The following is a 25605-nucleotide window of genomic DNA, read 5'->3' on the forward strand; positions in this document are numbered from 1 at the left end:
GAGAGCAGGGACTGAGTGGGAAGAAGGGAATCTCCAGAACCTGTTTCCTTGCTCTCCTGCACCCCTACCTATCTAGTGGGTTTATAATTTTTTAGCTGATGTCAAACTTTAAATGAGTGAGTGAAAACTTATCCAAACATCATGTATGAGTTTTGAAAGTTGTCAAAATTAATATTGCATTACACAACAGCTATAGATCATTGCCTTGAAAATTCATATGATTCCATATTGATGCATTTCCATTTGTGAATTTAGAGGAGATTTGAGGCTGGTAAAATGCAGAACATTGAGTAATGCCACTTATTAATGCACTCTTATGACTTTCTGCCCTTACAATTTTTAACTAAAATGTTCTCAGAGTGATGGCATTCCAGTTTGAAAGGGACTCCATTATCCAATCAGTTGTTTTGAATTCTTTAGAGAATTGTACTTCCAAGAGAACACTAGGAAGCTGTTGCCATGACAACTACTTTTTCCATGATGGAAAAACTTCTATAAGTGGTAGAGTAGAACTTCATTAGGTCAGGAAAAAAAAAATGTGATATGTGGAGAAATATACTAATGAGTATCCCAGGTGACAGAGAAAGAAAAAATGAAAAGTAAAAAATCATCGGGAATTCACAACTCATAATTCCTATTAGATATTTTGATAAGCTTATAGCATGGGCGTGAACTCATGGCTCGAATTACTTACAATAAGAGTAATATCACCACCACCACTACACATGATTATCAAGATGATGTCCTCTCTGCAAATTTTCTTTGAGGACCTAGACCTTAGTCTTAAACCCTCAGTAAGACAGAGCATATATAAATGCTGAAGTTATAAAGAGAATTCTTTAATCTTATGTTGTTCCCATGGACAGTACTTTAAATGTAATCAAGCCTGAAAAGGCTGAAAGTCTTTGTCATCAAGCCTGAAAGTCTTTGAATTTCAGACTTAGGACAAGATTTGTTCCTCCCTACATTGTGGAAATCTCACGGAATGAAGAATCAGAAGACTGAGGTCTAGAATAAACATTTTAACCTCTGCGAACAAAGGTTTCCTTTTCTAGAAAGTATTATAAGGAACAAATGGCTGTATGTGTGTGAATAATGCCTGTTTATCGTTTATTCTTGAAAAACATGAGATTAAAAAAAGGTAGAGCAAAGTCTTTGAGATACACAAATTTGAACCCACTAACATTTCCTGTTGGTTTTGGTGTAGTTGTCCAAGGTCTCTGAGCCTCAGTTTCTTCAGCTATTAAATGGAGATGACAATCCAGTCACATAGTTAAAACCTCCAGTGGAGTTAAAAGCTTCATAGGTCTTGTCACTTAATAAATCCAATCTTTCCTCCCCAGCTTACAAGAACAGGTATGACACACTTTAAAGAAAATCTAAGGCTGTATATAAAAGTCTGACTTGCAAAGTAAATACTTTAAAATTAGCCTCGTTTTAGCACCTTCCGTGGATTTATGTGTTTATGTTCATCTGTGGCAAAACTGAAAAGGATCATTGTACCTGTAATTTCCACCGTGAAATAATCACGAACATAAAAATATCATTAGATCAGGTACTTTTATGAACACTTTTATTTTAAATTATTTCCATGTCTTGATAGTTCTTGGTGGTAATGTAGCCTGTTATCAATTGATCTTTCTCTTCCTTTCCCTGCTGTTCCCCTTCACATGATGGGCTTGGTTTGTCCAAGCTTCTCAAATATGCCCTCCTTCTGGTGCCTTCTCTTATGTCCCTAACTCAAAATGGAGTGTGCTCTGCCCCTGTGGTTTTCATGTTATCACTTGGCACTCATCAACATCCTGCTTTGTTGTAGATATTTGAGTGGCATGTTTCACTACTAAATTAGAAGTGTTTTTGTGTGAAAGGCTGCTTGTTCATTATTACTCCTCACAGGGTGGTATAGTGCCCTATACTTATTACGCATTTAAATATTCAATACACATTTAAGGAACATGCAAATTATGCTATAAGTAATGTTTTTTAAATCTAGATTCTATATTTTAGGATTTAGTGTCTTACAGTCATCTGACTAAAATGCATCTGCTACTATATATATATTAGTATTTATTTATTAGTATATATATTTAAAGTTAAATTTTAGTTTTCTTTGGATGTCACCACTACAATGTGAGACCTTTAAAGTCAAGAAGGTATGTCTTACATATCTGTTCATATTTATTTTCCCATTAACTATTGAACATCAAAAAAATTTCTTTAGTGAATTAAACTAATGTTCTATAGACGTCATTAAATTTGGGCTTTATAAAGTCTCTCCAACTGGGGAAATGCCATATATATATATATATATATATATATATATATATATGACATATATATATGACATATATATGTGACATATATATGACATATATATGTGACATATATATGACATATATATGTGACATATATATGACATATATATGTGACATATATATGTCATATATATGTGACATATATATGTCATATATATATATTCTTAACAGTGAACTGATTTGATTTGAAAGAGGAGAAGGGATACAAAGCTAAGATGTATTATTGAGCGCTTGCTATGTGCAAAGCAAAATACCAAGTTCTTTGTATTTGTAATTGATATTGACTTGTTTTCTGATTTAATAGTGCTTTATACAGATTCAAAGAATGATCCTGTCCATGGGTAAGAGTGACTATACTTTACCTGTTAAGGTCACATTTACTGTAAACCATCAAAATATATTAACTGATTGATAAAACATTTGCCAAATAGAGTCTGAGTTTGTAGGTAATGGAATGGAAAGATGCTTTTAGATGTGTTGCCAAAAATTATGTGCACTGCAGCCATCTAATGAGCTAAAAATAGTTAGTGAACAGTCAATGTTTGTATCTTTTATTTTATAACACAGCTGGCAAATCTAATGTTTTCGGATCCTTCTGAATTAGTAAAAGAAGAAATGGACTCCTACATCTGGAGCAGTGTGGTTTGCAGCTTTGTTCTGATTTCTGTTTCTAGTGCCAGGTATCCATCACCTGGGTGGGGTGTTATTTTGGTAAAATAGATCTCATTACTTACTCTCAAAAGAATGCTCTATTTCAGAACAATGCTATTGTTAATGGAACTTTATTTTTAGGGACCAAATGCCAAGAATGTTTTTAAACATTCTGTTATCCTTCCCATCAATTTAGATCAGCCAGACATAACATATGTGAGAAGTTATCTAAATTTTTCAGTAATAAAACTGAGATGATGAAAGCTTTGCTTCCCCTTAGGTATCATCCAGTATTGGTAACCAAGTTGTTTTCATTCTTTCTTTTTTATTGTTTAAGGCTGGTGCACATTAGTCTTGTGATACTTGCCAAAGTTCTATAGCATCATTGTTTGAGACTCACCATATGTGTCTTTGATCCCTGCCCAGTAGGTACCTTGGCTACATGCCAGTTTGGCACTTATTACTATTACTATTTTGATTTTTTCACTTGCTTCTGATTTTATCCATTCTGTCATCATACAAACCCTTAAAAAGCCATCTTTGGGACCAAAGAGACTCACAAAATGACCTGTTTTAACTGGACCCTTCTCCCCCAAGAACTTGGCACTTGAGAGGATTGATATGGTCAGTCCACCTAGTTTTGGGTCGACTGGTCTCTGGAATACAAATCCCTCCTCATTATGTATTTGAGAGCCTTTGTTTAGGATATAGATAATGCACAACTATGTAATTTATTGTTGTCATTTTATATGGAGAGGAAGTAGGAAGAAGGATGGGAGGGGTTATAGAGAATATGTGGCTTCAGTCTAGTTTTCTTTCTTGTGGATTCATCAAAATATTAGAACTCTACTGTAAGTTTCTCAGTTTCTCCTACTTAAACTTAATATTCTTAGTTCACTTCACCATCTCTTGGATTCTGCCTTTACTTTCCTAGAGGTGATAGGAACCCCAGAATGCATTGAAAAGTATGTGCAAACACAGTAATTATATAAAAAAAATTCAAGTTAGAATTCTGATAAACATAGACAACTAAGCTGATTTAAAAAAAATTAAATGTTTATTTTTATTTTTTGAGAGAGAGAGAGACAGACAGAGACAGACAGAGTGTGAACAGGGGAGGGGCAGAGAGAGAGGGAGGCACAGAATCCAAAGCATACTCCAGGCTCTGAGCTGTCAGCACAGAGCCCAATGCAGGGCTCGAACTCATGAGCCATGAGATCATAACCTTAGCCGAAGTTGGAGGATGAACCTACTGAGCCACCCAGGCGCCCCATGCTGATTTGAAAGATGCGTTTCCTTCCCCTCAAACACTGATATCAAGGACACACCCAGGTACTAAATATTGCCAAAAAGCCCACAAGAGAGTAAAAGTCTGTATAGCCAGAGACTGGTGTTTTTATCACATGGGAATGGGATATCCAATAGCCATCTGAGAAAGGGAGCTAATTGAGCCAAGATCATAAACCATTAGGTCTCCAGAGGCAGTTTCGTGTGTACGAGATGGTGAAGGTTCATCTGTGAGTGTGGGAGTGAGAGATGAAATCCCTGCAAGAAAACTGAAGCCAAATTCCATTGTGCATGGTTTTAAAGATTCATAATATCCTTATGGTACCTCAAGCTAAGATGTTAACGACAACAAAAATAAATCCTAGCGCTGTTAAACCAAACTCATTGGAAATTCCAGCCAAGCCAAAGTGAAGCCATTCTTTAGGGATGTACCAATAACCCATAGAAGATTCCCATGGGGGGGAAACAAAAACAAAAACAGAAACAAAAACAAAAAACAAAAACAAAAACCTTTCACCAAGGATAAAACTTATATTAGTAAATTATGAACCACATGAGAAAATACTGTATATATGAAAACAAACTTTGTTATAAATAGAAACAGAAATTGACAGAAACACAACTATCATGGAAGATGTTGTGTTTTGGAGATTAATTAGACAATAATTTATAGAAACATTCACATGATCATATTCTAGCTACCCATCTCCCTTTCAAAAATAAGTAAAAGGCTGTACTTTATTTTTTTAATTAAAAAAAAATTTTAACGTTTATTTATTTTTGAGACAGAGAGAGACAGAGAGAGACAGAGCATGAATGGGGGAGGGTCAGAGAGAGAGGGAGACACAGAATCTGAAGCAGGCTCCAGGCTCTGAGCCATCAGCCCAGAGCCCGATGCGGGGCTCGAACTCACAGAACGCAAGATCGTGACGTGAGTTGAAGTCGGACGCTTAACCGACTGAGCCACCCAGGCGCCCCAAGGCTGTACTTTAGAAGATTATTGAAAAATGCTTCTGATTATAAATGTGTATATGAATATTGCATAGCCATTGTCATCATAGTTTGAAAGAATTTAATTCAATGTTAAATGAAATAGTCAGAATGAAAAGCATAGATGGAAAATATCAATTTATTTTCTAAGATATAATATATTAAAATATTTCTAGCTTTAGAATGTTAGGTGATTTCATTGATATCTTCATGCATCTTTTGTATTTCCCAAAATGTCTACAATATGGAAAAAATATTCAAATGATAATACAGCATAGGAGAGCCCTATAACTTTGAGAATTCCACAAACTTTGATATTTCTGGAGTTAAGAATAAGTTTAGAAAATGGGCAGGAGATGAGACTGTAAAGATAATTAAGAATCTCAAGAAAAATTGAGTGAAGTTTTAATAAACTTCTTTGAGATTTCTATGAGAAATCTCTAAGAATTCTAAGCTTAGAAATACTGATCAGGTATGTACTTTCAAAAACTTCTCAGGCTGTACAGTGTAGATTTTTTAAGGTAGAATAAACCAGAAAACCAGGCTACAGTAGTAATAATAGTTAAATTTTATTGGGTGCCTACTATGTGCCAGAGACCATGTGTTGATGACTTTATATAGTCTAGCTCATATCATCTTTGCAACAGCTCTCTCAGGTGAGAAACTTTATCATCACCCATCTACATGTAACGAAACAGAGGCTAAAGAACTTGCTGAAGATCACTTAGTTCCTAAGTGGTGGAATCAGTCTCCCATCTCAGATACTCTAAAACCAGTTCTTGGGCTCTCCCTCACTATGCTATAGGTGATGCCTTTCAAAGAGAAATATGACAGAGAGAAGGCAACAGAACAGAAAGAGACAATGGATGGGTCCAAGATATTAACATCTCTGCTTGAGAGATTGGATTTTGAGTAGGAGCTTAAGGAGGGAAGGGAGTTAAGAACAATCCAGGAAAGACAGGTAATTGAAAGTTATATACATGATTTAAAAGTTACTTATATTCCCTAAAGAAAACAGGAAATTCATTTTTTTAATTTGCAATGAATTTTTGTGTCTTCTCATTATTTGAATGTTGAAATGCAATGAAGCAGAAATAGTTTAGTTCTGATGCATAATGAGAGTAGTATAGAGTGCAGATCATGTATGCCACACGCTTTGTGATTTTTTTAATGTTTATTTATTTTTTTTATTTTGAGAGAGAGAGAGAGAGAGAGAGAATGTATGCACAAGTGCAAGGGTGCATGATCAGGGGAGGGGCAGAGAGAGAGAGACAGGGAGAGAGAGAATCCCAAGCAGGCTCTGTGCTCTGAGGGAGAGCCCCACTCTGGGGTCGATCCCAGGAACCACGAAATCATGACCTGAGCTGAAATCAAGAGTTGGATGCTTAACCAACTGAGCCATCCAGGTGCCCCACTTTGTGATATTGAACAAATATCTCTTTTACTGCCCTGATGGAACCCACATTTCTTTACCTGCATATGGGGAGAAAGAGCTACATTGCCTACCACAGGGATTTGCTGTTATCTATTCTCATTTCGTCTAGAGCTTTTTAGATTTGTAATAATAGGGGTACATATTGAGAATTTCATTCTAATAGTAAAAAAGAAAGATGTACAATAAGGTAACTGTTCAAATTTATAAATTTTCCGCATTCATAATTAGCTTTAGCGTCAAACTGTACCTTCCAGCAAAAGCCCATCTATTTTCACTCCCTGTCACTTGTGAGAGTATACATTCTTAAGATATTTGGTCCTTATTATTGCTAATGATTTTGGTATTTATAGTTTAAATTTTTGATATAGCATTTCCCATATGAAATGCACGAAGTTAATCCGTGCCAACAAATATTTTCATATTTATAAGGCTTTTCTGTAAACAAAACAAAACAAACACTATATTACTATCGTGAACTCATTGGGAAATGACATTTTCTGAAGACCTATCTTATTTAGAAAACTAGTACGCACTAAAATTTACTTCTTGGTGTTCTTAGTACGAAGGGACATACAATATTTGGCTTATCTCAGAAGTCATATTTTCCAAAAGCTTAGGCTTCACTAATAATTATCAAAACTGTTTCAAGTTTTGAAAGACTGACTCCATTATGAAGGTTACCTTGCTATTACTATTGTTCAAATTGGTCCTTTAAAAAATTTTCAAATCTTATGTTCCCTGTTATAGTATTACAACAGTAAGAAAAAAAATGGTAATAGGCATTGTTGCAACCTAAATGCATTTCAGTTGTGTGGAAAATAATTAACAGTTGAGCTCTGCTAAAAATGACATAGAATCGATTTAGCACTATGAATATATGCCTATAAAATAGTCACTATCCGGTAAATAACAATTGGAATTTTTTTGTGCTTTAGAGAATTAAAGGCATCCAATAATTGCATGAGTTCAGTTTGGCTGCTCAGAGCATGTTCTCCAAGTTAATCTCCTTGGTCAAAGCCGTGGGGTCTAAGATCCCCTCATCCACTTTGCCTTTTCCAAGGCTGTTCCAGTAAGGATCTACGTGATACCTCTCCATTCTACGCCTTTTTTGGTCTTTAGTGTTTTATTTCTATTACCCATGGGAAGTCTTACCATTCTCACAGGTAATAATGATCGTGTCCTTATTCTGGGTGTTAAATTCCTTCTAAGTGTGTTTATGCTGTTTCACAACATAATCTTTGTATCCTTTCATCTGGTAGTGCAACATCAGCCAGGTTCTGATTTCTATTTGCTACAGCAACCAGTCCAGCTGACTGGTGTGGCTGGCCATGCACGCTTGGTTGCACAAGACTGTTCTTGATGAACGTCTAGTCACTCTCAAGCTGCTGAACCCACTCTGAAAAGTTTTAGAGTGGGTCCAGGTGATGTAAGTGTGCTTGTGTGAAAGGAGAGGAGGTACAGAAATGGTCTGTTCCAGGACCATCTTCCCAATCCCCTCCACAGCAAAGAGTACTCCTATTCAATGTCCCAAGGATTTGTATAGCATAGTCAGTTCGAACGAATTTAGCCTTTAGGGCTTTAATAATTTTGAGCCATGTATCTCTTACTCAATTCTATCTCGGTGCTTAACTTGTAGTACCAGTTTACTGACAGTGTGGTGACCTACCAAGTTATCTGTGATATTTCCCCCAATTTTGTACTTTGTATATTCTCTTCTTTATTACACGGTGTTTTTACCTTGCGGATGCCCTCAAAATATTTTAAAATCGAGCTTACTATCATCAAACAGAAACTCAAATGAGTTCAAGGCTGGAGAAACCCACATTAAGCATGAAAGTCTGCAGCTGGGACTGAGCAAACTCACCGGCACAAAAACGCATGCGCCCTTCCTTTTATTTACACCCTTTCTTTCTCTTAGGATCTGAACCAGGTGAGAAGCCGGTAAGTGGGGCGTGGGCAGATAGCCCCGCACGCTGAGCGCAGTAAGGAAAACGCGCCACACTTGAGGAGCTGTGGGTACAGTTCCTTTTCTTCTCCGGTTGCGAGTGCTGGGGGCGTCCGCCGCAGGTGCCTCCCGAGCTCCCTGCCCCGGGCGCAGCCGCCGCTGCCGTCCGCTCCCCACCCTCTCGGCGCCGCCGCAGTGCGCGGAGCAGGGCTGGTGCTCTCCGCCCGTGGCCCGGAGGGGCGCGCTCGGGGCCAGCGCCGCTCGCTCCGCATCCCTCTCCTCCAGGCTCCTGGAGCACTCCCATCGCCGTCTGCAGTCCCAGGCCCCGCCATGGGGAATGTGCCATCAGCGGTGAAGCACTGCCTCAGCTACCAGCAGCTTCTCCGGGAGCATCTCTGGATCGGGGATTCAGTGGCTGGGGCACTTGACCCTGCGCAGGTACTACCTCGCGGCCCAGGGTGTCCCCACCCTTTTGCACACTGCCAGCTGATCTCTGTCCCTGTTATGTAGCCACCGCACCCTAGGGCCCTTCCAGCAGCGGTTCCGTTTTGTTAGGCCTCACCTCTTAAAAGATTCCCCATCATCTCTGTGCTGTGAACATGTAGACCCGCCTCTATAGCTCAGATCCAGCAAGATCCCTACCTGTGGCCTTCTCCTGGTCCCCCAAAAGAAACTGTTTCTTTTCTGTTTTTCCCCTTGGAGGGGACCCATTATATAATCTTATCTGCAGGCATTCCTCCAGGGACAGTGCCTTTGTTTTCACTTCCTTTCCTGTACTGTGGAACAAAGAGGACACATTTGTCAAAATTGTGGCAGAAAAAGGAATGAAGCCAACATACAAGGCTAGGATAAAATGGTAGAATGAAATTATCTGTTGTACCAGTAATTATCCCTAATGTCGTACCAGTAATTATCCCCCAATTTATGCTTGAACACACTTGAATAAGCTTGAAAAAAACATTGTAAATAACAGCAATTTCAAACCAAAATTTATTTCTATGTGATTCCTGAATACCTATTTTGAGACAACAGGCAACTTAATAGTATCCACATGTTTGCAGCCTAATGCACTCTCAAATGGCAGGTAAAAAAGAAATATATATTTGCTTTTCCTTTAAAAGAGGTCAAAATGTAAAATTTTGCAAGTAGTGACATTGATCATTGTTTATATGAATGTTAAACCGTGGACAAAGGAAGGAACAGTATAAGGGTTTAGCTCTTTTTTGTCTTGCTGAATGCAAAATGTTTATTCCTGGTTCATCTTGTAAACAGAATAATAACTTGTGTTAATTATTTTAGTAGGTAAACATAATTTTACTATGTGGCTTTAAATCAACAATTCTAATACTGGGTATCCCTTTTCCTGTAGTTTTACATTTAGTGTATTCTCCATTTAGTGTATCCTTATGTGAAATTGTAATCTTGTTTCTACAAATCAGAATTCAGCATTTGTGGATTCCTTCAAAATCAATCAGAAGATACATTGCTTCTGATTACTTAAAAGATGGCCACGGTCACCTGGTTCAAAGCCTGTTGCTGAGAATTCACAAAAGAGAAAGTTATTCTTCTTGTATGTTTACGTGTCTATTTAATTTTTCTGCATTCTAATTTGATTTTTATTGTAACTGTTAACTTTCATATTCAGTCTGTTATATAATAAGGAATCCTTAATTTTTATTCCCTAACTCTGAGACTTTACATCACTTTTGTTGCTATGTTAATATTGTATTTCTCTCCCTTACGTTCTAATTTTGTGGGGGCAATGATGGAGGCTAGGCTGCTACCTGCGCATGTCTACTTTGCCCTGTTAATATGTGGAAGCAGGTAATTGAAAATGACTAGCAGTATGAGAAACAGCTATGTGTTCTCTAAATATTGCCCTTTTATCCCCTGACTGCTTTGCCTGGGAAACTCCTATTCATTTTTCAAGCACAGCTTAAATGTCACTTCCTTTGACCAACTCTTTGCCCTGTCTACAGTTGAAGCCCCATTTCTGTGCTCTCATGGCACTTTATGTATAATTATGTTTTAGTCTCAATCTTGTTGAATTGTAATTTTTAAATCTTATTTGAACTCACAGCACCATTGACACCTGGTACCTGACACCTGACACTTCACTCATTGCAATTGATCTCCTCCCTTGGCATCTGTTTAACAACACCTGTAACTGCTTTAAGGCCTACCTCTGTGGTTCCTAAATCTGGAACCAGCCTGACTTAGTGGCCTCTACCAGTCTGGGAAATGATCAGTTCCTCATGACTTCTTACCACACTCACAGTTTCAGTTACTATTTATATTGTGTGTGTGTGTGTGTGTATGTGTGTGTGTGTGTGTATATATATATATATATATGTATATATACATATACACATATATATATATATATAGTGTATTTATTTATCCAGATTTATTTCCCCATCTCCCTCTTAGACTCCAGTCCTCACGTTCAACTGCTCATTTGACATCATCATTTTCAAATTGGAAAAGCAATTCAGACTCAGCATTTCCAAAACTAGATTTGTGTTCTCCCTCCCTAATCTCCAGAACTTCTCCAGTATTTCCTAAGAACCCCATCACAGTTCATTCCTTTCTATAAACCACAAACCAAGAGCTCTTTATTTTCATTTCCTACATCCAAAGTATCACTAAGTCCTGCAATTTTATGTCTTGACTTTCTCTCAAATCCATCTATATTTTTCCAACTTTACTGCTGCTACCAATTTTAAAATGGCATTATCTCTCATGGACTATTAACGAGTGAGGTTTCTTCAATCCACTGTTTGTATGGCTAGTTGGGAGACGTTCTCTACTTCAAATAGAATCCTGCTGTTCCCCCATTTTACAGCCTTCTATGAATGTCCATTACTATTAGGAATGAATACCACAACTTTTAAAGTGTCTCTGAAGCTTCAAATGGTATTTTCTTTGCATCTCTTTGCAACACCATCTAGAGGTATTCTTTTGTTCTTGCCACAGTGACCTTCTTTGAATTCTTAATGTTTCTTCTGGAACCACGATCTTTGATCGTTCTCTCTTCTGCTGGGAAGATTCTTTTCAGCGAATTAACTTCTCTTCACCCTTCAGATCTTCACTCAAATATTGTGTTCCCATGAAATCTTGCCAAGACTCTTAAGATAGGCAACCCTTGCTATCCTATATTGCTTAGTGCACAATTCATCATATATAATATGAATTATATATTTATTTCTGTGATTATTTGATGTTTAGTTCCCTACCAGATTCAAAGCATTATAAAAGTAAGGGAAACATATACCATTCTCAGCAAGTAACAGAATGGTTAGTTTTTAATGGCCAGTAAATACTTCTTGAATGAACAAATGAATGGATGTTTTTCTTATGCTTATGCGGACCATGAAATACTTGTTAGCACTTGCCAGGTCAATGATGGATACATCACAGTTCAATGATAAATATTAGTTAAATGAATGCTAATGTTAGAAGAATGAATACTTGGTGTCAATACAGTTTGGTCTTAGTGATAGAAGATGGATATTACTGTTTGGGTCTTACCTCTTCATCTCATAGAGGCTACTCAGGTTTGATGGGGAGGAGACTTGAAAATGGATTCTGGGGTTTGTGCAGAGACAGCAGAATGCTTTATCATTTGTTCACCATAAAATCTGGCAGACAGAATGATGAGCAGGGCCCCTGTGATTTGAAACAATTTGATAACAGTTGGGACACATAGAATGTTGTGTTTTGAAAGAATCCTGCGCTAGGCAATAGAAGATTGGAAACCTAGATCTTTTTCTGCTACCAAGTCATTCTGTGATTTTGTGTAGGCGATATCCTGGCTAGATCTTAAAATTTCCATTTACACATGAGTGGTAATAATGTATCCCTGATAAATTATTAGGATTAAAAATAAATATTGAGTGTGTGTATGTGTAAGTATACATACATCGGAAGTTTCACAATTTATTATCAAATACAAAATGGGTCATTGTAAATGAAAGGCTTACTGTACCACAGCTCCACTAATTAAATTCTTTGAGTTTCTAATATTTTGCTAATGGCGCTGGTTTTACAGAAGACTTTCAATAGACGAGGCTGTTAAAATAGATCATTCTATGGTTCAAGGTATCTCTTAAGGCCTGTTTGATTTCCTATGTGTGTCTCTTAAAATGGGTATGAAGAAACTGGCTTAATTGGTATGTTTCAAGGTTTTGATTCAGTGTGATCAAATCAAATGTAACCTGGGAAAGCAATTCCTTTTTGGTTTCCAAGTGCTACATAAGCAGTATCTAAATTTCTTCTTATATTATTTTTTAATTTTTTTTTGAAAGTTTATTTATTTTGAGAGAGAGAGAGAGTCAGAGAGTCAGGCGTGGTGGGGCAGAGAGAGAGGGAGGGAGAGAGAATCCCAAGAAGCTCTGCAATGTCAGTGCAGAGCCCGATGCAGGGCTCGAACTCCCAAAGGGTGAGATCATGACCTGCGCTGAAGTCAGACCCTTAACACTGAGCCACCCAGGTGCCTCAGTTTCTTCATATGTTAATAACCCATGTGACAATAAAATTCTGAACAATCTAAATTCCAATTCAAATGATTTTAAATGTATTAGATGCATAAAAGCAAAATTGTAGATTATGTGACATTAACTTTATAGTCATTGTACATCATATCCTGATTCCTTTAAGTTACATTGGCTCTCTGCAAAAATTGTGATTCAAAGAAAGGATTTGGTGTTCAAATTTCTCTAGAATTTTAAACTGAATATATTTCTGCTTAAATTTAAGCAGAGGATAATGTGACTGCATGCTTTTTAGTTTGCATCTATGCAGTTGTTAGCACATTTACTAAATATCTTAGGACTAGGGAGGAATTTTCAGAAGAGAAAAAAAATTCCATTTCACTTTTTTTTCTTTTATTTGTCTCAAGTGTTTTTCCTTCTTTTTTTCCCTTCCACTTTGACTCCTTCCCCCTTTTTCTCCTCTTATAGCTTCTTTTGAAATTACCTATTATTATTAATTTCCCCCTGCAATAGCTTGTTAATTATATACTGTTTTTACTATACTCTTAGCTGCTATCTATAAGATACCAACACACATCCTGGGATTATTAAATTTTTTTTATGTTTATTTTTAAGAGAGAGGGAGAGACAGAGCGTGAGCAGGGGAGCGGCAGAGAGAGAGAGGGAGACACAGAGTCCAAAGCAGGCTCCAGGCTCTGAGCTTTCAGCACAGAGCCCAATGTGGGGCTTGAACCCACAAACGGTGAGATCATGACCTGAGCTGAGGTCATATGCTCAGCCGACTGAGCCACCCAGGTGCCCGAATACAGTATTATTAACTATAGTTGCAATGCTTACATTAGATTCACAGAATTTATAGCTGGATATTTGTATAGAGTAACAACTTAAAGTTCAAAAAGAAAAAAAGCAATAAAAAGATGATTGGATGCTTCAGGAAAAAATCATACTTTATGGAAAAATAGACTATTCCAATGGTTTTCACTATAAATAAAAATTATGAAAGATTTTATTTTTGAGACAGAGACAGAGCATGAACGGGGGAGGGTCAGAGAGAGAGGGAGACACAGAATCCGAAGCAGGCTCCAGGCTCTGAGCTGTCAGCACAGAGCCCAATGCGGGGCTCGAACTCACGGACCATGAGATCATGACCTGAGCTGAAGTCAGACGCCTAACCGACTGAGCCACCCAGGGGCCCCTGAAAGATTTTAAAAGAAAATTATGCTCAACTTCAGTATCTGGCTTTAGAAAAACAATATACTACTTACTTATGTGTGACATAGTTCAGTGAAATTTTTCAATAAATCAATGAATGATTATATGGATAATCCCTTTATAATATTTTGTCTCTATTGATATGTTTATCTCAAATCTTTGGTTTTATGGACGTGAGGTTTGTAAACATATTTTTGTCATGAACCTTTTCTTTTTAATCCTTTGCATTGCATTATTTCTGTTTCATTCTTTTTGTCAATTCTTAAGCCTTTCTGGAAATCCACGTATTTTATTAGTTCATTTGAAAAGTATTTTGTAGGTTTGTTGATCCTCTTGTCTACATGTATATGTTTGTATCTTTGTGCATAGGTATGATGTGCAAAAAACTAATTTCTATTTCTTGAAAAAAAAAGTCTACTTCTGTGTTTTTGAATTAACATTTTCATTTTCCTTATTTGAATGTTTAGCTCATGTAATGTTAGTCTTTTTCAAAACATGTGAAGTGTCTTGAGGCATTCTCATTTCTCTATCATTTTGCTTTAAATGTCTCTTATAAGCTGCTTACCTGATAGTCTGTACCTTTCAGTAAGTGACTTTCTGTGACTGTTGATGTGTTTTTCCTGTCTGCCATGTCTGCCAGCCTCACCACTTTATAGTTTTTATCTCTGAGGCTGTTTATACTTTTTAGTATTATTACTTGATATTTAAATCAGTATGATTGTTTGGAACAAAATATGTACTTCACAGAGTGAACTCGTTCATCTTTAGCAAAAGTCTGTTTCATTATTACACCATGGCTCCTTGCATAGCATGTTACCAGGTATATGGCCATTCTCAAGACTGTATTTTTTTTTTTCCAACGTTTATTTATTTTTCGGACAGAGAGAGACAGAGCATGAACGGGGGAGGGGCAGAGAGAGAGGGAGACACAGAATCGGAAACAGGCTCCAGGCTCTGAGCCATCAGCCCAGAGCCTGACGCGGGGCTCGAACTCCCAGACCACGAGATCGTGACCTGGCTGAAGTCAGACGCTTAACCTACTGAGCCACCCAGGTGCCCCAAGACTGTTTTTGTTAACATAAGATCTCTGACAGGTAGGTGGAAGTAGAGTCCAAAGACTTGTATTACTGATGAAGCCAAAGACTTTACTCATGGGCACAACAAAATTAGAAAGTTGAAAATACACATATTTGTGAATCAGAAGCTTATAAAGTGAACAGTCACAAGCAGTGACGAGCCCTTTGTATGGCCATGCGATTTAATGGCTCAGATGAAGTTAACTCAGTAAATTTCAGTGGAAGTCGAATAGTGGATGGCAGGTTCACCAGGACCTTGAACACGCTGCAGAACAATCTCAAAATGTGGGGATAAGGGAACAATAGAAAACTAAGTTCTCCTGGCTTTGGTAGTTAAGGGATACAAGTCCTCAAACAGAGATGAAGGACAGTATAGCCCAATCACATGGATCTCAAAGGAGCAGGAGTTTTTATAGGAGTAAAAAAGTGCAACAATTTTCAGGAAGTAATAGAAACCAAAGATGCCATCCATACTTTTGGTCACTAGCAAGGTGTAGGAAACTAAGCAGTCTCTATGTGAGAGGGTTCTAGGTCTGATGCTTTCCACACTAGTGATCAAGGCTTCATTTGAGGCCATAAGATGATGGGAATGTTCAGTTCAGAGGTTATGAATATAGTGGAGTTTGTTATTACAGAGCTGTTTCCAGATGGAAAACTTATGAGGCTTGAGTCTTCACATAACGAGAAAGGCAGAGAACTATGTGGGGTTCTACAGAAGAAGTAGATGGTTGTTGGGAATAATTTTTTGGGGAATGACCCAAGAAACAGTATTGTAAAATAAAGTGGGTCATCACGTGTTTGATCCTCAACAGTCTTTTGATGGATGTGGTTCTCTTTGGGTATCTTGGCATCCGTCAGGACCTGGATTTATTGCATTTTGAGAGAGTCCTCATCTCTCGAGCATGGAGACTGCACATCTTGGAGTCCCCTTTAGTTTGAATTGACTTACATGTGGTTTTGAAAAAAAACAAAAACAAAAACCTTTTTGTCAAGGTTGTTCACATGTTGATTCCTGAAGGGAAATGCCTGGCTGGTGAATGAATGCTGAGATCAAGAACAGAAACCCTGATGGTTGTGGCTTGGTCTCTGTACCATTGGGAAGGATGCTCCTATGGATACTTCATTCCATACATCCCACATCCAAGATGCAGCTTTTATATATATTTCTCATATTTTTTTAATTAAGATACAATATTTTGTATGAGTTCTGTGTTCAGAACGCTTTTTAATTTATATTGCTACTACTGTGGAGTATTCAATATGTACTAGGTACTAACTGCTTTGCATACAATAACTCCTTTAATCCTTCCAACAATCCATTTTATGAACTGAATAATTAGGATGCAGAAGGGTAAAATAAGTTGTTCGTGGTCCACAACTAGTGAATAGCAGAGCTGGGAATTGAATTCAGGCAGCTGTGGTTGCAGAGCCCCTGATTTTTCCTCCTATATCAGTGTTTCCTAAACTTTTCTGGTGATAGGAGTCACCTGAGGTGTTTTATCAAATGTCCCAGAAATTCTGATTCCGTAGCTCTGAGGTGGAGCCACACCATCACTGTTTTTACATTCTTTTGTTGTTATTGTTGATGTTGGTTTATTTTTGCAAATACTGTGCTGGGTGAGGCTGCCACTGCTGTATCGCTGCATCTGCTTTCAGAGGGTCTGCTGTCATATCATGTTTTCTCTGGTCTATCTTTCCAGAGCTCCTGGCTCCTGTCCATGAAAGACTCCTATGAGTTTCAACTTCCCTTCTGCCCTCTTTGAGGTTGAGACTAGAGTTCTGCCTGGAATAGAATTGCATTGGATACAAAAGGAAAAACAACTTGGTTTCCAATAAATTTCCTGTTCCCTTCAATCTCCAATACTTTGTGTCCTTGGATTTCTGTTGGCTCCTGTATTTCTTGCTTTCTCTTATTCCAGCTGGCTTTCACATCCTTCCCTCCCCCCACTCTGTGTTCTTGTTTTTTTCATTAGCTGTGAGCTCCTCCAAGTCTTCTGGCTTTCTTTATGCTTATTCACTCTGAGCTGTAACTTTCCCTGACCCTTTCTTCTTTCCTTGACTATCCCTTTCCAAGTTTAGCTTTTATTTTTGTTTCTTTTTAGTTTTCCTAATCAACTAAGGGGCTAGACTGTGCAGCACTGTAACTTTATGGGTCACTTTCATGTAGCAGATCATATTAAAGGAGATAAAGCAAAGTCATATATTTGGGGAATATTGTTTTTAACAGTAATTCTGATTTGAAAGTGATCGTCCAGCCTGCTTAAAGCCCTAATAATAAAAGCAACATGCAGAATTCTGGTTTCCTCCCGCAGGTCTCTCTATTGTTAGTCTAAGTGGGAGATGCAGATTGGCTTCTGCACAGGTGAGCAGACTTTATTCTCTGGAAGTATTTTGTTGGGTCACGGCTACATTTAAAAGTTAAGGACATAGAAATGCCTTAAGCACGATGTGCACTCTTTATTTGTCTATGTCGCTGCCTTGGGCATCCAGATTATCTTACTGTGCTGATGGATATAAATATGTATTTTAAATTCTTGATGGACAATTACATGGGGATGCTTTAATGAGATCACCTAGGACATTTCTGAACATTGGCATATTTTGAACAATATAGAACCTAATGGTAATTAGCAGTAAGAAGGAGTTGTCTTTAAATTACCAGAAATTTGCTATCTTCCCCTTTGGATGATATTTTCTGAGTAATCAGAATTCATTCCTGAGTGAATACTCAGGTGTTGTTGCATTTATTCCACATCTGCCCATGTTGATGGGGACATTTTTGTATTTTCTTCAGAAAATAATACTGGCTGGCATATCCTGTTTCCAAAACATTCATTCTAAAATCAGACTTTATATAAAGAGACTTTTGTGTGAAGATAACTTAGAACATTATTCAAGTTTATAGATGTTTATATTTTTAAACCTTTTTCATATAGTTTATAGGAAAGCCTAGTAATAATGTAATGGAAAGCCCACTAGTAGAAAGGCTCTCTGAAAAATATAAAGTATAAACAAAACTATTGTTTCTACACAGTGATGAAGGGACCAGAGCTGTGAGTTCTGAACATGATTTTGATGAGAGAAGCCGGTATTTCCTTCCCTGATTCAGAGAGAGGAAGGGCTGTGCTCTGGCTCTCTGATGCTGGCAAGGTGGTTAGGACCATGGTGGGCAGGAAGGGGAAGTAGAACCACTGGAGCTTCTGTCCCAAGGGCACTATTCAGGCCACATTTTCATTTTTCATTGCTATCTTCTTCTGAAAGCTCATTTCTTCATCCTGCTTTTTATTTGAATCACTCTTTTTCCTGCATTCCTTTCTTACAACTCAGTTAAAAACACAAGCCTGTAAATATGTTCTAATGCAGCACAGGGGGAGTCAGTGATGATGATAATAGTCTTTGTGTTGGAGGTAGATGGAAGGTCAAATGGGATTCGGATAGATGGAAGAACTTCCTGGTCAGAATAAGATGGTTGAAAATATACTGGCAGAATTAATATCATTAATTCATGGAGAGTTATTCATTAAGGTATGAATAGTGATGTGTGTGAATGTATACATATCAACCTGTATCTGTACCATCTATCTTATCTATTGTCTCTTATAGGAAAAAAATAATTGACAGGCCCCTAATCTTGAAAATCTACTTATTAATTTTTTTTTCATGTTTGATTTGAAAATGGATGCTCACCTTTGCAAGTGGTGACTCTTTTGAGTGTTTGGCTTGTGTCTCTTGCCTCTCTTTCTGCCAGACCCAATTTCTGTATAGTACTTAGTGGACTCATGTTTGTTTTCCTCATTGAAGTAGAGTTCCCTACCAAATATGTTTGAAATGATTAAAATATCTAGGCATTAAACATGTAATATTTTTTTAGTGCTAGAGTGAGATCTTCTCAAGAGATGAAGCTATGTTTTATTTACCTTTCTGTTATTCAGGAGATCTAAATGCTCAGATCCTTTAAAAATGTCTATAGACCAAAATAGTTTCTATATGTTAAATACAGCAAATATCCATAATACAAACTTCAGCTGCTTTCAGCCAAATTAACTGACATTCTGATGGGCAAGAGTATGTGTTTAATTATATAAAAGATGTTATTTTTGTAGACTAGAATTAGTAGTTTTAGTTCTGTATTTTCCATATTGGACTATAATGTGTATTTTTAAATCCAGGTGCTAAATTTGGAAGTTTTGAAAAACCTGTGTTTTCTCTCCTATCACTGTGAAGGTCAGAGAAAGTAGAATCTAGCTTTTCATTTACTTTCCATATCTGTTTTTACTGAGTTAATTCACACGGTGTACAATATGAATCTTCTCAGGATTCCATTTTATGGGAAAAGGAGTAGAAACATTGAGGGGTATAATGATACCCTTAGGGTGAAGCAGCTTCTCTATTGCAGTGTCTAAGCCATGGTCTCTGGTTTTGGATTCAGTGTTTGGGCTGAATATCCCACTGATAGTAAGCGCATCAAATGTCACCTTAGGCTCGTTAACTTTCCAAGTCACGCTTCCTTGGATTTGTGAAGTACGGAAATGCAGATGGCAGGAAACTTCGACTACATAAAAACGCCTTTAATATAAGTTTCACTCTATGAAATCAGCATTTCATAAAGTCTTTTTGGTGAACTTTATTAACAAGCGAAGGGGTCTAGGAAGCTTGGCAAAAAAGGAGGCAGGAAACCCCAAAGAGAACATGTCTGTCAGACGTCTTTCCTTCTGGGGCTTCCTTCCAAATGTTTTTGGATCTTGAAGGAAGTGGAGTGGCTCTCTGCCACCACTTTCATACATCTGTAACCCACTGAGTGTACAGAGTCTGGCATTCACTTTTTAAATTCTTTCCTCAATCTGTATTTATTTCACTGTGAAATAGAAGCTGATCACATAGGTTAATGTTGAAGTCAAAATATGAATCTTATTTTACTTAGACACAATTTCTACTTTCTGAGAATTTTGATTTAAGGACTGAGAATTCTCAGATTTTTAAAACTGCCTATGGCACAGTTCAAACCTTACATTTTATAGAAAGCTGTGGACCTGGTCAAACATAAAAGCTTAGGGCAATTTGGAGTTCTGTTTGCCTAGGTTTTAGGGCTGTGTTTAAAAGAAATTTGCAAGACCTGTGGAGAAACAGATGTAGTTATTCAGACTTTCACTCATGAATGTCTGCTATCACTTAGTCCCTGTTCCCTTATGACAAGATTTTAATATTTAATATAATTCTGCTAAATGTATGCTCTAGAAAATATTGAAAGAAAAACTTGAGCTAAAGGAAATGGAACATAACCCTGTGTAAATATTCATCTCTAGAGAGCTAGATCTCTTAAGTATCTATTTGCTTTTTGAAGAATGTATACAGATAGTGACCTTTTGGGGAGAAAAGAATAGTGATAACTTGTTAAATAGAATGCCAATCATTTCCCTTAATCAAAAAGTATGATTTAGGGTCAATAGTATTTTAGCATACCTGCTCTAGATTTGCAACTAACTTATTGAATGGAACAAATGGAAGAACACATGAGCTATAAAGTGCTACATTAACTGTTAATAGAGTATTATTGACAAGAGTTTGGGAATTTACACAATAATAATAGCAACCATTCCTACCACATACAGAATTTATGCCAATGACTTTGCTAAAGGCTTTACTTAACTTCTGAACTCATATTTGCACGAAGAAGATCCTGTTTTGCTTACTTTTAATGTGAGGAAAGGGAGGCTCATAGAGTTAATAAAAATCTCTGCGGGTCACATAACTCGTAGCAGTACTGGACTTGAACCTGTAACAGGTTCCAAAGCCAGAGTTTCTTTTTTTTTTTTTAATTTTTTTTTTTCAACGTTTATTTATTTTTGGGACAGAGAGAGACAGAGCATGAACGGGGGAGGGGCAGAGAGAGAGGGAGACACAGAGTCAGAAACAGGCTCCAGGCTCTGAGCCATCAGCCCAGAGCCCGACGCGGGGCTCGAACTCACGGACCGTGAGATCGTGACCTGGCTGAAGTCGGACGCTTAACCGACTGCGCCACCCAGGCGCCCCAAAGCCAGAGTTTCTTATGCTACATCATGCCAGCGTATGAAGACTAGTATTAAGCATATTAAGACCAGGAGGAACTTGAGTTACAAGAAAATTATTTTGTACTCATTTACTGTAACTTCTTTTTGTTTAACAGACTAGGTAATGTTCTAGATTAATCAATCACTTTAAGGAAGGAAACTGCACTTGGTTACAAATGACTTAGGATGATATAGCTTACCCTGCCTTATTCATTTTGAGACCCAATTTTGAAAATCTGAGGTAGATGAATGTGAATGAATCACTGTTATTTTAGGGAGAAGTTATTCAGACTCTTTAAAATGATGCCACTGTTCTTTGTTAAACTTTGACAACCCTTTTTCACTCTGTACCTCACATCAGCCCTTCTTTTTCCTCTGTACTCGGGTAAATGGTGTTATAGGATATTTCTGAGAAATAGATCCTTTCTTAGTTTCTTAATAAGTGCCTTAAACTTGGGACAGGTACAGTTGACTTAAAGTCATACCAAAAAGGTCAGATTTATACAAAAGGCATTGTATACATACCAAATATTATGTATGCAGACCTCACACACCTATTGAAAATTTCTGAATAAGTTCTGTTGGAAAAAAGAAATCTATTTCCTTCAACCATTGGCGTCTTTATTCTTTGGTCTAAGTGGTCATCTAAACCACAGTGTGTAGAGTAAAACCACACTATAATACAATAAGTGAAATTAAAAAAAAAAAAAAACTCAATCCCCTAATATGTGCTAAAGTGCTATTGTGAGGTTAATAAAAACTTTATTAATAAGACCTGGGTTGTTGGAAGCATAGGAAACAAGAATTTTCTATTGGACACAAACAAATACAAATGTAAAGATAATGAAACAAATTGTATATAACTGATCACAGAATAAAAAAGATAATGGAGTGATAAAAAAATAATGACAACACAGTTCTAGCTCTACAATGTGTCCCTAAGAGAACTTCAGGATATTTCCATTTGAGAAATGAAGAGCTCAGGAACCAGTCATGTTGTGACTGGACATTTGAGTTGAATTTACACCATTAAAGATTGCACTTGTTTCAAGTGACTTTTCTGTCCTCAATTTCTGCTCAGCAATTCTAAAACCCATGCTGAAGTGCAGAACGTGGGGTGGCCTGTGTCTGTATTTCCTCATTTCTTCTTGCCACTGGGCGGACTTGGCTCCTTGGGAACATTGAGCTGTGATGTTGCGCCATCCACTTCTGAGGAAGCCATAAGCCCTATGAGTTTTGATATGCCACTTGTTCTTTTACTAAAAAAGAAAAGCAAGAGAAGACCAGGAGCTTCTTTTTCAACTGTTGGAAAAGGAAAATAAAAATGATTTTTGTCATACATTTTGTAGGAAGTCCTGGTTAGCTAGTTTTGATGAAGCCACAGGTAAACCTTGGTATCAGATGAATTAATTACTCAAGCTACATGTAATAACTTTCTTCTGTTTCTGATTCATAATGTAGTTGGAGACCTAATCTGTTAAACCAACATGGATAGTAGAAAGTGAATGCCAAGAACTCTTTTAGAGAGTCTGGAATAATTAAAATGCTCTGGGACATGCTAGAATATAGGTATGTCATTAATTCCCAGGAAGGAAACACTGTGTGCAAAATCAAATTTGTGCCTAATCTTTAATGAACTACACAATTCTCATATACTATAAAAACTACAAAAGCTGGAAATCAGAAAAACTGATCCTATTCTTAGATAGTTTTGATATTTGTATTTCAGTTGTGGCAGGGTATAATTAAATTTGGTCTATGGGGTGTGTGTTTTATTTTTCACATTTTGGCTTTAACATCCCCATCAACACATAAAATACTTTATTAGAACCCTAGTTTATAATTTGTTCATTGTAATTAGCTAAACATTTGAATGTTTTCCAAGTATCAATACACTTGAGTTGCTCTAATTTTCATGAAGACAAACATAGCTCATGAGCTTGTTCCTGTGAATAGGTTTATCAATCACGGGCTTGTATATCTACTCACTGAAAATCATCCCATCCATGTCCAAACGTGTTTGCGAGTGTATGAATGTACGTCCCCATGTATGTAGGTTTAAGGCTATGGATGTATGTAAGCTCATATTTATTAATATTGGGTAAATTGTGGTATATTAAAACTTTGATTTTTTTTTTTTTTTTGAATTAGAACACTCTAACTAGGGAGGATGGAAATGATGAGCTGGGCAAAGAGAATTAAGGACCTGGAGCAATTAAGAATATTGTATTTGAGATTGATATAAGAAGAACTGGGAGAAGCCACTTAAAAAGTGGGCATCTGGGAGAAGGCGTCAAATAGGATAGAATCTCCTATAATATCTGCTTGTTTACCCTGCCTACCTTGTAGTTGATTTCTTGGCTTATTCTACTGATATGTTTGAGTATCTTTGGGATTTCAGGATATTATTTGAAACTTTGAAATGACTTCCATAAGTTATTGAATCTGTTGTATCACTTTGGACAGTAGGACATACTCTTGCTACGTCAAACCTGTGTAAATCAGGCCATTGATGTTCCAACTGTTTCCCTCCACAAGGACTAAAACGATGCCCTAGAGGGCAGATGGCCTGGTGGTGGGGGGCAGCAAATCCTGAGGTCTTTCCTGAACAACTTTCTCCCATTCTCTCAAGCTGTTCAGCATAAAAATGACTGTGTGTGCGTGTGTGTGTTTCTTTTAGTGTGCTCTAATATACATAGATGCTATCATCATTGGTATTTTTAAATATCACTGAAAATTTTAAAGACAGGTAGAAAAATGTTTAAATATCTTGCACACTTTATAAAGAGAATTTATAGAATTGTTTGAGATTCTGGTGTTATGGTTTAAAATTTCATATATTACTCTGTCATATGCTGAAAAGACCGATTTGTAATGGTCCAGATGAGGGAAGATAAAGCATTTCCACTTAGACATTAAATAATGGTATTTGAAAGGAAGGGGTTAAGAAAGTGCTATTCAAACTATGGGCTTAGAATGGATATTAGTATAAAGATTGTGATTTTAATTTTTATCATTTTTACATTGGTAGAGGGATTTTATGGATTTTGTAGTTGATGGTGATGGGCTCTTAAGCATAATCATACAGATTTTTTCTTAAGTTGTCTTAAACTAGACCCATGGCTCTCAACTTGTGGTCCTTGGATCAATAGCATCACCATTATCTGTGAACTGGTTAGAAAGGCAAATTCATGGATCCAACCTGACCTAATGAATCATGATCTCTGGAGATGGTCCCAAGAAACTGTCTTTAATAAGCTCTACAGGGGATTCACATGCACGTTAAAATTTGAGAAATACTGATCTAAAGGAATTGCCCATAACTAAAGGCCATTATGATCTATACAGGAAACAGCTGGAATGAGGAGGCTTGAAGTTTGTCTCAGTCTTCTAGGGACCTTATTTCTAAAAAAGAATCTACATTAACTAAGATTGTAAAACAAGAAAGATCAAAGTCTTAAAAATTGTTTTCTAAGAATACAGTTTAATTATATGCAAGTTTATTAATATGAGAGTTGTGATGAATAACTTTAACAAAAATTGAATGCTATCAGTTTAGAATAAGCAGTTTGCTGGGGTATTTGCTTCCTGAATAAATTGAATAAATAATGCTGCTAAAGTGAACTATTTACGTACAGAATAAAATTAAACTTTATTGAGCAACCTGATAAATTTTGTTAGAGATTAGGTTTTTAAATAGAAGCTTAGTTTGCTTAGCTAGGGGGCATAAAGACTAATTAGCCATTGCATGTAACCTGTTTGTTAATTGTTCCTCTGAGGGGAAATTGAAAATCAGCCACCATGGTTTATTTTTTAATGGAAAGTGAAAAAAAGAGAACATTGATTTATTGCCTAAAATGGCTGATAAAGTTTGCATCCAACTTTAGCAGAACTGTGCAGTTTTTTTTTCTTTGTTTTGATGTTTCAGACTGCAGATGTTAGCTGTTTTTGTGAGGAAATAATGGTGTTAGCTATGAGTTTTCTTGGAAAGAAAGAGCTTAAAAGCTTTAGAGTCCTGGAATCACAGTCTGCACAGCCAGATGAACATGGATGGAATGTTAGGTGAAGCCTTTGGGGAGTCATTCCACAGCAGCATCTGGAAGGAAACAATAAGTGACTGGAGGGTTTACTTTTCAGGCAAATGATTAAGAAGT

At 37.0% G+C, this 25605-nt stretch overlaps 1 protein-coding gene across 4 annotated transcripts in view; it reads left to right on the forward strand.

Annotated features, from left to right (window-relative positions):
• The first annotated feature begins 8953 nt into the window (after positions 1-8953).
• Positions 8954-25605, forward strand: part of HMGCLL1 (3-hydroxymethyl-3-methylglutaryl-CoA lyase like 1) — a 193294-nt gene continuing 176642 nt past the window's right edge. For all 4 annotated transcript variants that reach the window (XM_047103158.1, XM_047103159.1, XM_047103160.1 and 1 more), the window contains exon 1: positions 8954-9061. In XM_047103158.1, the coding sequence (XP_046959114.1) occupies positions 8954-9061 (108 nt within the window). The remainder of the gene's footprint in view (positions 9062-25605) is intronic.

This window comes from Lynx rufus, unplaced genomic scaffold, assembly GCF_022079265.1.
Source record: "Lynx rufus isolate CCGP_SWC_20201006 ecotype Redwood Valley unplaced genomic scaffold, mLynRuf1.p SCAF_6, whole genome shotgun sequence".
NCBI lineage: Eukaryota > Metazoa > Chordata > Mammalia > Carnivora > Felidae > Lynx > Lynx rufus.